Below are 11829 nucleotides of genomic sequence, written 5' to 3' on the forward strand. Positions count from 1 at the left end.
TATGTTTACTATTAAAAATTTAAAATAAAACATTCATAGGATGCACTTATTGTTTGATTAATATTAATTTTAAAAAGTTCTTATATGACTTCATATACTAATAGATTTGGACAAAATAATTAAATTAAATTCATTTAGTTATTTACTAATAAATCTTACAATTGAAATTGACCAAAATTCTATGCTAATGTGACTTAACAAGATCGTAGCAATAATAAATACTCCGATTAAGCTTTTAAATATAATATGGATATAGATATAGATTTGTAATTGTAAGACTTATATATAGTAAAATTTATACTAACTACAATATCACTAAAACATAATTAGGAATTTGTTTATTATGTTGTTGATGTGAAACTAACCAATCAGTTCACTAGGTAAATTTTTAGTTGGTAAACGATAATCGTTTAAATGTTATTTTTACTATTAACAATTTAATTTAAACCATTCAAAAGATACATTATTTAAAAGATCTTATTATTTGATTAATATTAATTAAAAAAATGCTTAAATTACTTCAAGTATTAATTGATTTGAAAAAAATAATTAAATTAACTCATTTAATTATTTACTAATAGATTTTACAATTGAAATGGACCAAAGCAGGGACGGAGCTATGCTTTGGCATTGGGGGGCAATGGCCCCCCCAACTTTTTTGAAAATTTGATATATATATATATATATATATATATATATATATATATATATAGACACAAGTTTAATATTTGATTCCAAAGTATATACACTTAGCCCCTCTCCAAAATATTTACAAATTACCACATGAAACATCCAAAAAAAATAAAAATAAAAATCGACTGACGTTCCTTTTTGCCCAATTGCCCCAAGAATAATTGAAAAACCTTAAGACAAAACCTTAAAACCAGAAAAAAAAAAAAAAAAAAAATGATAAGCTTACATTAAGTTTGCCCCCACTAGGTTGGAAGTCTGGCTCCGTCCCTGGACCAAAGTGGATCAAATGAATCAAAGTGAACCAAAATGATATGATAATATGGCTTAGTAGGAATGTATTAATAATAAATATTACGTTTCAGTTTGTAGATATTATTATATAGATGAGTACTAATAAATTGAAATATGTACATGAATATATAGCACTTATATGAACTCATGAATAGAAGGGATATTGATCTTATCTGCTGAAATTAGTAATGTATAAATATTTTTTGAGATAGTTACAATATAATGTTAATTCTGTAATTTGAATAATTTTATCTTTAGACTTGCAAGCACTTTATACCTAAAAAGTTCTAATTTAGCTGCAAGGCGTTTGGGTACTAAAGGAAACTGTGTAATGAATATGATTGAGTCATAGAGAATTTCCCTTTCGCAAAGCAATTCCCATGTAGAAGTATTGAAAAGCTCCAAGAGAGAAAGCATACTGGATTACAGCAGCAGTCAAAGGTAACATCTAAAATCCGAAGCTCTTGGTTGGACCGCTGCAAATCCTATCTTTTCCTAAAAGCTATAAAAAAAAAAAAAAACAAAACAAAACAAAAAAAAAACATACTAGCTATTCACCATATGCATAAAATATCGTAAAAGAAGAATTGAGAGGGGAGACTGAGCTGGCCAATGGATAAGATATTGTGTCTTCCACCAAAAAAGACAAAAACGAATTACGTCAACTCCTAACTACTCTTTTGACAACGCGAAACCAATGACAGGAACGTCGAGATTGACATTTTTGGAAGGGAGCATACTTCGTGTCGTGAGTATGCTTCCTCCCTCGAACCGAGGGGTGCCCATAGTGGGTGGGGTCCACCCATCAGAAAGGGTGTACGCTATTTCCGAAATGTACAATCATTTTCCTTATAAAATAGTACTTTATTCATTTGGACTTAGCAGGAGATAGGAGAAGGGAGAGGGAGAGAGAGAGAGAGATGGCAGGTAGATATTGTTACGAGAATGGTCTTCCATTTTCAGCCATGGTTACAGCAGAATGCACAAACGTTGGCTTAAACATCCTATTCAAAGCATCCTCTTTGAAAGGGTTGAGCTACTATGTCTTTGTCCTCTATATGTATGCTATTTCTACTCTTGTTCTCCTCCCTCTGGCCTTTGTCTTTCGTGGGTATGTCTCCTTATCTCCACTTTTCTAAAAATTTTAGGAAAAAAAAAAATTTCTTAGTAAATTATATTTTACACCTTTAAATTTTTTTATATAAAAAAATTTTAATCTAAACCTTCTGTCATAAATTCATTTAATCCCTGCTAAAAGTCACATAATTCTTAGGTTTAAACTGAAATTACTTGAAACAATATAAGTTTTTAAATAAACTTTTCTGAAGCTATAAGACTGAAATAAACATTATTTAAAATTTCAAGGTTTAAATAAAATTTATCCAAAACTATGAGGTATGGTGTGATATTATCCAAAAATGAAATATAATTCTTATGATTTTTTATTTTTCACAATTTCCTTCACGTTCTCATATCACTTATGGTGTGATATTACAGTGAGTTTTGATGATGTATTTAGTTATAGAATAATTTTGATGAAATATTAACAGAAAGCTACTTCATACATGTAGAACAACAGGGCTTCCTACATTCAAGTTGTCTCTCCTCTATAGAATTTTCTTACTTGGACTACTTGGGTAAGAAACTATTACACCAAAAAGCTTTTGAAATTTGATTTAAGATTTGAAGATGATAGTATCCAATAACAAGAAGGGTGCATTTGGGTTGCTTGATGTAATGATATATGCCAATCAAATGGTGGCAATGATCCACACACATGGGAAAATGAGATTTTATTTTAAATGACTAAACTGCCAAATCAATAGCACACAATTTCAAATATTTTTCTGAAGTGAAATTTGTATTTGATCTTATGTTTGGGAGGGCTTGCAGGTTTTCAGGTCAGTTATGTAACTATAAAGGCATAGAATTCAGCTCAGCAACTCTTGCTTCAGCCATCAGCAACCTCACACCAGCTTTTACTTTCATACTAGCTGTCATTTTCAGGTTTTTCCTTCTTAATTCTCATTACCAACCTCACCCAAGTCATTCTGGTACCTTTTTTTTAAATTATATATATATATATATATATATATATATATAGTTATATACACACACACATTAATTTGATAATTGGGAGAGGGGCTATTGAACCATGGATGTCTACGTTAGAAACATTAAGAACTGTTAGTTGAATTATGAAGTTCTTGGTGGTACCTAAAGTTTGTACTATGCTGCCATTGGGACCTTGAATTTTTAAATTTTTTAATATGATTTTATTTTTTTTATCTTTTAATCTTGTGTACTACCACTAATACTTTTTTTTATTTATGAAATACTACCACTAATAATTTGTTTCTTTATAAGTGCAGTCCTTGTGTATATCATTCATCATCCCTATTATGATTAATTAATATGGCCTGCTTGCGAAAGCCATTAGGAGTGATATTATATTTGCCCCTTTCGTTTTTTGCATTTGTTTATTTTTTATATAAAATGAGATTTGTTGTGAGGAAGAAATAATTTCATAAAATATGATTAAGGCAATGTCATGGTTTGTTTTTTGGTGCATAACACGAAAAATAAAAAGACAATACACCAGTCCATTAGCAACTGTTCATGAAAGTTGCAATTGCTTCTTGAGCATAACATCTTACCTAACCAAGGATTCTGCAATCTGGTTTGATTACAGAAACTTTTCAGTTCTCTCAAAAGGGATGCTATAAGTTTAATGTCAAGTTTGTGACCAGTCACTCCTTTTGCAACCTGCATATGCATAAAACTGCAATTCTGTATAACTACCCAGCACGGCCCGCACCACTAGGAATTAAAAACCTTTGTCTATCAGTATCCCAAAATTAAGCTCTCTGAGAGTAAGCAATAGAAGAAGAACCCTTGAACATGCGAGTTTTTAACTTTTTAAATGGGAGTTAGAGCGGTTTGATCACATGTCTGATATGATACAAGAAATTAGAAAATGGAGGACTTATATATAAAGATAGTGCAATAGGTCATCCATGCCATTGCCCTACTTGATGTTTTATTGAGCCTTTATAAGCTTTTTTGTGATAAAATTTAAACTTCTTGAGCCCTCCTTTTTCCTAATAGATACATTATGCCTATTTCTTTAATCATTGAGTTTCTTGAACACATTTATTTTTTATTACTATCACCAAATTCTCTTCCTTTCCTTTATTTTTATTGGTGGTTCAAAAAGGATGGAAAATCTAGCTTTGAGATGCCCAATCACACAGGCTAAAATCATGGGCACAATAGTATCAATATCAGGAGCATTGGTAGTGGTTTTCTACAAGGGCCCTACAATCATATCTTCATCTCAGTCAACATCTCTTTCACTTAATTCTCCACAAGGCACATCAGAAACACAGTGGGTGATAGGTGGCCTTTTACTTGCTGCTTCGAATCTTCTGTTTTCAGGCTGGTACATTGTTCAGGTATTTTTATGTGATAGGTGATACTTCAAATTGTGGATTGGATTGTTCGAGTGTGTATTGTGCAGGCATGTGCTAAGTCCCAGACTCCCACATTGGTGGTTTTCTAGGTAGATCTTGGCTTACATAAATGACTATGACTTATAAGAAGTCTTGATAGTAACCTAATTTGTCCTTTTGGGATATAGTACAGATGTGACTAATGCTTGCCTTGTCTCGTGACATTATCAGAAATAAAAAACTTTAGAGAAGCTAAATTTGAATTGGCATTTTACAGACCCAAGTTATGAAAATATATCCAGCAGAGATAGTTGTGGTCTTCTTATACCTCTTGTGTGCAACAATTATATCTGCACCAGTATGTTTAATAGTAGAAGGAAACTTAAGTGCTTGGAGACTAAGGCCTGATATAACATTGGTCGCCATTATATACTCGGTAAGAACTATGAAACATGGACAATACCAAATGACAGAAAAATTTATTGATAATATCTAACTTTCACTCTCCGATCAGGGTTTCTTTGGTTCATCCTTCAGTAGTGTTATTCACACATGGTGCTTGCACTTGAAGGGGCCTGTGTATGTATCAATCTTTAAGCCATTGTCAATAGTCATTGCAGCTGCTATGGGTGTCATATTCCTTGGTGATGCTCTCTATCTTGGGAGGTATATAATTCTCTCACTCATTAAAATGCACATTTATGCATGTATACAAAGGCACAATGTACCTTCTCTGCCATACTAGAATACTGATTAGAATAATATATCAAGAAGAAAGGATCAGCTACTACATGTATTAGTTGCTTTGTGTTTATTTTTTCACAGTTCATTGGCCTTGTTTATTTTCTTCCTAATGTTGCAGCATCATGGGAGCAATAATATTATCAATTGGATTTTATGGCGTCATATGGGCAAAAGCTAAAGAAGAATTGAGACAAGACTATTGCAGTGCTAGCTTGGGATCTTCATCTGATGATAAGACCCCTTTATTGGATAGCTACAAATTTGAAGATGTAGAATAGATGTATGCATATGAATGCTAGTTGATTAAAGATTGCATAGCACCGTGCTACTTGCAATCCAATACCTCAATAGTTTTTTCAATTGTACAGTAAAATCACACCTCATTGGATAGCTGCAAATTTGAAGGCATGTAGAATAGATGTATGCAGATGAATGCTAGCTGATTAAAGATTTCATAGCACCAAGCTACCTGCAATCTAATTCCTCAGTAGTTTTTTCAATTGTACAGTAAAAGCACACCTCATTGGATAGCTACAAATTTGAAGGCATGTAGAATAGATGTAAGCAGATGAATGCTAGCTGATTAAAAGATTGCATAGCACCGAGCTACTTGCAATCTAATAACTCAATAGTTTTCAATTTTACAGTAAAAGCACACCTCATAAGGGTAAAAATGTTTGTTGATATCTCTGAGTACCTAGAGTCAGCAATTAATCCTTTCTTTTATTTTGTTTTTGAAATGAGCTTCTTAGATTGCTGCTGAAGAAATGACTGGGTGTATTTGAGTGTTTTGGGGAATGAGGTTGAAGAAGAACAGGGGAGAGTGATTGACAGGTTCGAGGGAGTCACCCTCCAAGAAGTAGGCAGAATAAGAGAAGAGAATTGAGAATGATAAAGGAATTTGCATTAAATATCAGATATGTCTATCAATGGATGGATTACATGTATTTATAGTCAATTCTTACAATGGCATTAGCCAATGAGAACCAATTCTCAATCACGGCTCAGCTACTGGTATAACTAACTCAACAGACTAACAACCAACTGTCACACTATAAAGCTCATAACAAAATCACTACTTATCATTCCATCTGATAAATGTAGTCACTCATCACTCAATATTACAGGTGCAAAACCCACTGTTTTGCAGAACTCACTGCTTTTCAACATTTCAAGCTAGCTAGATAACATTACCCTCGCCTTTAGAGAACCTTGCCCACAACATGAGGGTAATGCTGTTGAAGGGTATGCAAGATCTCCCAAGTGGCAACTTCTACAGGGGCTACCTTGCCAATGAACCATGATTTCAGAGATGGCTTTGTTATGGAATTCTTCATCCTCCTTTTGAAATTGGCTTTAGGCTCGGAACGGATGACACCTTCTGTATCAACATGAGGCAAGGAAGGTAAAGGAACCACATCAGCTCCCAATTTTGGCTTCAAGCAGGACATATAAAAATCTGGATAAAGCTTAGAATGAGAGAGTAAGTCCAACTTACAAGCCACTTAGCCTACTCTTTGAAGCACTTGGAATGGCCCATAGTACTCGTATATAATTTAGAACAATCTCATTGAGCCAATATTTCAGGCTATAGTTAGTGGCAAACTAACTAAAACAAAAGATAGCACTAAGCAGAGCAAAGTTGCCTTTGTTTTTTGACATCATCATTGGCAATCACTGGCTGAACTTGAAGTTCGTGCTGGTGGTCGTACTCCCCTGAATGATTTCTAGATTTATTTGCAGATAAATCACACTTAGCAAAGAAACGAAAATTACATTTGTCCAATTTACCACAGACCATAAGTGAACCACCTCCCTGCTTGTGGGCATTAATAGAGAGAAAAAGAGAGACAGAGGACACACTCTGGATCTACATCTCTAATGGATTAGAATAAGGATATTGATACTTTAGAAAATAACAGGAAAAAGAGGAACAAATTAACTGCTTAAAACAAACAAAGAAAAGGTTGTGCTTATAAGTGATGAAATATTATGAATAAGTGAATAAAAATGATTTGCACTTCCAGATCCTCTCTGCTGAACACTAAGTGACAGCATATTAGAAAATTCTTCCTCGCAGACCATGTCCTCATAACCAATACTAATGGGACCATTAAGCACCTGTTCCATATTTGCTAAAAGAAACTATATAACGAATATCATAAAGAATCCCTCATTTGGAAAGCAATTCCCATAAAGAAGTATAGAGAACCACTAAGAGATAAAGCATGCAGATACAATCAGTTGCCAAGGTTACATATAAACTCTGGAGCATCATAAAGGTAGAAAATCCACAAAGATAATGACATTAGTACAGGGAATTCATACTTATTGGAAAGCATGTAAGACATGACCTTAGCATGGTGAAAAAAAAACTTTACAACAATTTTGATGATAGTCAATATTAGGCTTGCCATTTGTAAATACTCCACAAAAATACTAGTCACATTTAGCCTTATAACCTAAAGGACTAATCAAATTGCAATTGGAATCCTTATAATCATATATAAACTCAAGATCCACCTAATAAACACCCATGTGGAATCCGAATAATACTTACACAAACACGTACTTGTACAACTCAATCTTATTAAATCCACACAAACAAATACCCGTACAATTCAATCTTATTAAATCCACACAATCACATACTCGTACAATTCAATCTTATTAAACCAACCAATCAATTATGCCCTCCACCAACAGAAAATATAAACTACTGAGAGATTACAAGGATTATAATATAGTCTGCATGTAAAGAATGACATTGTAAAATAAAACAACCACTGAGAGATGCCTTTTCACTCTATTAATTAAGCATCAAACAAAGGGTGTTTCAAAGTTATAATAGAAATCATTAGGGAGAAAGAGAGAGAGACAGAGAGAGAGATGGCATGGAGATATTGTCACAAGGATGCTCTTCCATTTTCAGCCATGGTTGCAGTAGAATGCATTAACGTTGGCTTAAACATCTTATTCAAAGCATCCAATTTAAAAGGACTGAGCTACTATGTCTTCATTACCTACACCTCTGCCATTGTTACTCTTGTTCTCCTCCCTTTGGTCTTCATCTTTCGTGGGTATGTCGCTTGATTTCCATTCCTATAACATTAGTGAAAAAATCTCCATAAATTATATTTTCAAACTTATTTCAATCTTAAACTTTGAGAATATTTTATGTAAACCTCAAAGTTTATTTTATTTTATTTTTTTCCAAAAAATTTAAATCTTCTGTCTCAAATGCCGTTGATCTCATTAAAGGTCACTTGACAGAATGGGTTTATTTATTTATTTTTTTTAATTGTAAGGTTTAAAGTGAAATTACTTTAAACTATAAGGATTAAATGAAAGTATATAAAAGTATAAATTTTAATTAAAATAATATGAAACTATAAGGTTTAAATAAAACTTATCCAAAACTGTGAGGCTTAAATGAAAATTACCTTCTTCTCAAAAAGAAAAAAAGAAAAAAAAGAAAAAAAAAAAAAACCTAGACCTTTATGGTTTGATATTACAACCTTATTTATGAGTAGTTTCTCAAAAAATACATAAATAATTAAAATCATTTATGAGTATTTTTTTCTCAAATCTTTCTCTTCGCATATCATTTACACTGTGATTTTATATCGAGATTTTGATGATGTATTTAGTTATAAAATATTTGAAGGAATATTAACAAAAATGCTACTTCATACATGTAGAACAACCGGGCTTCCTACACTCAAGTGGCCTTTCATCAATAGAATTTTCCTACTTGGACTAATTGGGTAAGAAAGTATTGCACCTAAAAGCTTTGCAATTTGATTTGAGATTTGATAATTATAATACAATTTCAACCTATGACATCTGCTCTATGATGATTTCTCTATAATAATTGTTCTTTATCCTCCAGCAAAGATACTAATTGATTTATGGTCTAGGGAGGGTTTGAACCCCAGATCTTTTGTTTGATGAATACTTTATAAGTTGAGTTAATTGAAACCTACTAATTTGTTCAAGTGCATTTTGCTCGCTTGATGTAAAGATATCATACCAGCTTTCAACTTCCAAGAAATGTGGTATATGTTAGTTCGCAATTTACAAGAACATAAGATTATTACAATGTAAAGATAATGTGATTACTCATCAAATAGTTGCAATGACTAAACTGCCACCCATGGAAATATGAGATTTTATTTTAAATGACTCAATTACCCAAATTAGTAATACATAACTCCAAAATATGTGTCTGAAATGTGTATTTTGATCTTATGTTTATATTTTTTATGTTGGGGAGGGCATGCAGATTTTTAGCTCAGTTGTGTGCCTATAAAGGAATTGAATACAGCTCACCAACTCTTGCTGCAGCCATCGGCAACCTCACACCGGCTTTGACCTACATACTTGCTGTTATTTTCAGGTCTTACCTTCTAAATTCTGATTAGCATCTTTACTTGAGTCATATTTGTCCCTAATTTAATAATTTTTTATTCATAATTAAATAGTTGGGCAAAGTGGATTTGAACCATGAATGTTTTAATTAGAAATATCAAGAATTGCCAATTGAGTTACAAGACTCTTGATGCCTAATCATCCCTAAAATCTGTAATATGCTGGAACATAATTTTTTAAAAATTAATTTTTTTTTTAAAGTACTGTGTACTACCACTAATAGTTTCTTTTCAAGTGGTTGAGCCCTTGGAACATATAGAGTTGTTTACACTCTTATAATCTATCATTCATCCTCCCTAACAAAACAAAACAAAAGAAAACCCAAACATAGAACAGGTTGCCAAAATATACAAAACATCTCAGGCCCTTAGGCAGAAGCCCTTGAGATATTCAAGAAAGTTGCAATTGCTTCTCAAGCATAGAATATTTCCTCACCAAGAATTCTGCAATATAATTTGATGATAGAAACTTTTCTCAAAAGGGATCCTAGTAGTTTAACGTCGAATTTGTGACCAATCACCCCGTTTACACCCTGCATATACATAAACCAGCAATTTCTGCATATATAACTAAGCAGCAACACCATATTTTAAACGCCTTTGGATATCAGTACTCCAAAATTAAAGCTAAGCAATAGAGTGGTTGATTACACATTTGGTATGGTACAAAGAATTACAAAGTGGAGAAGGTCTAATATATAAAGATAGTGCAGGAGGTCATGCGCTCTTTGCCTTACTAGATGTATTATTGAGCATTTATGTATATATTTATGCTTTGTGATAATATTTAAACTTCTCGAACCCACCTCTTCTTTATAGATACAAGCGTGTATAACTTTAGTACAATGATTAGGCCTATGCTTTAATCATTGAGTGTCATAAACACATTTATTGTTGATTACTATCACTAAATTTTCTTCCTTTCCTCTATTTTTGTTGGTTCTTCAAAAGAATGGAAAATATGGCTTTGAGAAGCTCAATCACTCAGGCTAAAATCATTGGCTCATTAGTATCAATATCAGGAGCATCGGTAGTGCTTTTCTACAGGGGCCCTACAATCATATCTCCATCTCAATCACTGTCTCTTTCACTCCATTCTCCACGAGGCACATCAGAAACAAAATGGGTGATAGGTGGCCTTTTACTTGCTGTTGAGAACCTTCTGTTTTCAGGTTGCAGCATTGTTCAGGTACTTTTATGTGATAGGTGATACTTAAAAGTGTGGATTTGATTAAATTGGATTGGATTGTATGAGTGTAATGTGTGGGCATGTGCCATGTCCCAGGTTGGGTGTTTACTAGATAGATCTTGGCTTGGCTTATATAAATGATTGAGTGGCACTGATTGTAACTTGATTAGTCCTTTCCATATATAGCACAAATGTGAGTAATACTTTTCTTGTCTCATGACATTATGAGACAGAGACTTTAGAGAAGCTTTTTTTTTTTTTTTTTTTTTTTTGAATTCTCTGCAATTTTTTACAGACCCAAGTTATGAAAATATATCCAGCAGAGATAGTTGTGGTCTTCTCATGCGCTTTGTGTGTAACAATTATATCTGCACCAGTATGTTTAATGGCAGAAGGAAACTTACTTGCTTGGACACTAAGGCCCGATGTAGCATTGGTCACCATTATATACTCGGTAAGAACCAAGAAACGTGACAATACCAAATGAAAGAAGTTAATGATAATATCTAACTTTCATTCTCCCCAATCAGGGTTTCTTTGGTTCATCCATGAGTGTTGTTATTGCATGGGTCTTGCACTTGAAGGGGCCTGTGTATGTATCCATCTTTAAGCCATTGTCAATAGTTATTGCAGCTGCTATGGGTGTCATATTCCTTGGTGATGCTCTCTATCTTGGGAGGTATATAGATCTCTCTTTCTCATCAAAATGCACCTTTACGCATTTATATATAGGCACAAATTACCTTCTACATACTTAAAATACCAATTAGAGTAATCTATTAAGAAGAATGGATCAACTAATACATGTGTAAGTTGTTTGGTATTATTTTTTATGGTTCATTGGCATTTTGTCTTTTCTTCCTAATGTTGCAGCCTTGTTGGAGCAATAATATTATCAACTGGATTTTATGCTGTAATATGGGCAAAAGCTAAAGAAGAATTGAGAAAAGACTATTGTTGTGGTAGCTTGGGATCTTCGTCTGATGATAAGACCCCTTTGTTGAATAGCTACAAATTTGAAGGTATGTAG

General features: G+C 33.0%; 2 protein-coding genes across 4 annotated transcripts; both read left to right on the top strand.

Moving 5' to 3' along the window:
* The first annotated feature begins 1867 nt into the window (after positions 1-1867).
* LOC142618482 (WAT1-related protein At5g40230-like) lies at positions 1868-5866 on the top strand. Of its 3 annotated transcripts, none has more exons than XM_075791435.1 (7): positions 1868-2095; positions 2556-2621; positions 2878-2991; positions 4202-4439; positions 4714-4872; positions 4951-5102; positions 5262-5866. In XM_075791435.1, the coding sequence occupies exons 1-7, from the start codon at positions 1905-1907 to the stop codon at positions 5356-5358; spliced, it is 1017 nt and encodes a 338-aa protein (XP_075647550.1). In that variant the 5' UTR covers positions 1868-1904; the 3' UTR covers positions 5359-5866. The 3 variants fall into 3 exon arrangements, with proteins under 3 accessions (XP_075647550.1, XP_075647543.1, XP_075647558.1); XM_075791428.1 differs by having other exon boundaries at positions 5299-5866; XM_075791443.1 differs by lacking the exon at positions 2556-2621 and having other exon boundaries at positions 5299-5866.
* A 2203-nt stretch (positions 5867-8069) lies between these two features.
* On the top strand, positions 8070-11829 carry LOC142622876 (WAT1-related protein At5g40230-like). Its single transcript, XM_075796436.1, has 7 exons — positions 8070-8260; positions 8882-8947; positions 9466-9579; positions 10562-10799; positions 11095-11253; positions 11330-11478; positions 11673-11829. The coding sequence occupies exons 1-7, from the start codon at positions 8070-8072 to the stop codon at positions 11827-11829; spliced, it is 1074 nt and encodes a 357-aa protein (XP_075652551.1).

The sequence above is a fragment of the Castanea sativa genome, chromosome 1 (assembly GCF_040712315.1).
Source record: "Castanea sativa cultivar Marrone di Chiusa Pesio chromosome 1, ASM4071231v1".
Classification (NCBI taxonomy): Eukaryota; Viridiplantae; Streptophyta; class Magnoliopsida; order Fagales; family Fagaceae; genus Castanea; species Castanea sativa.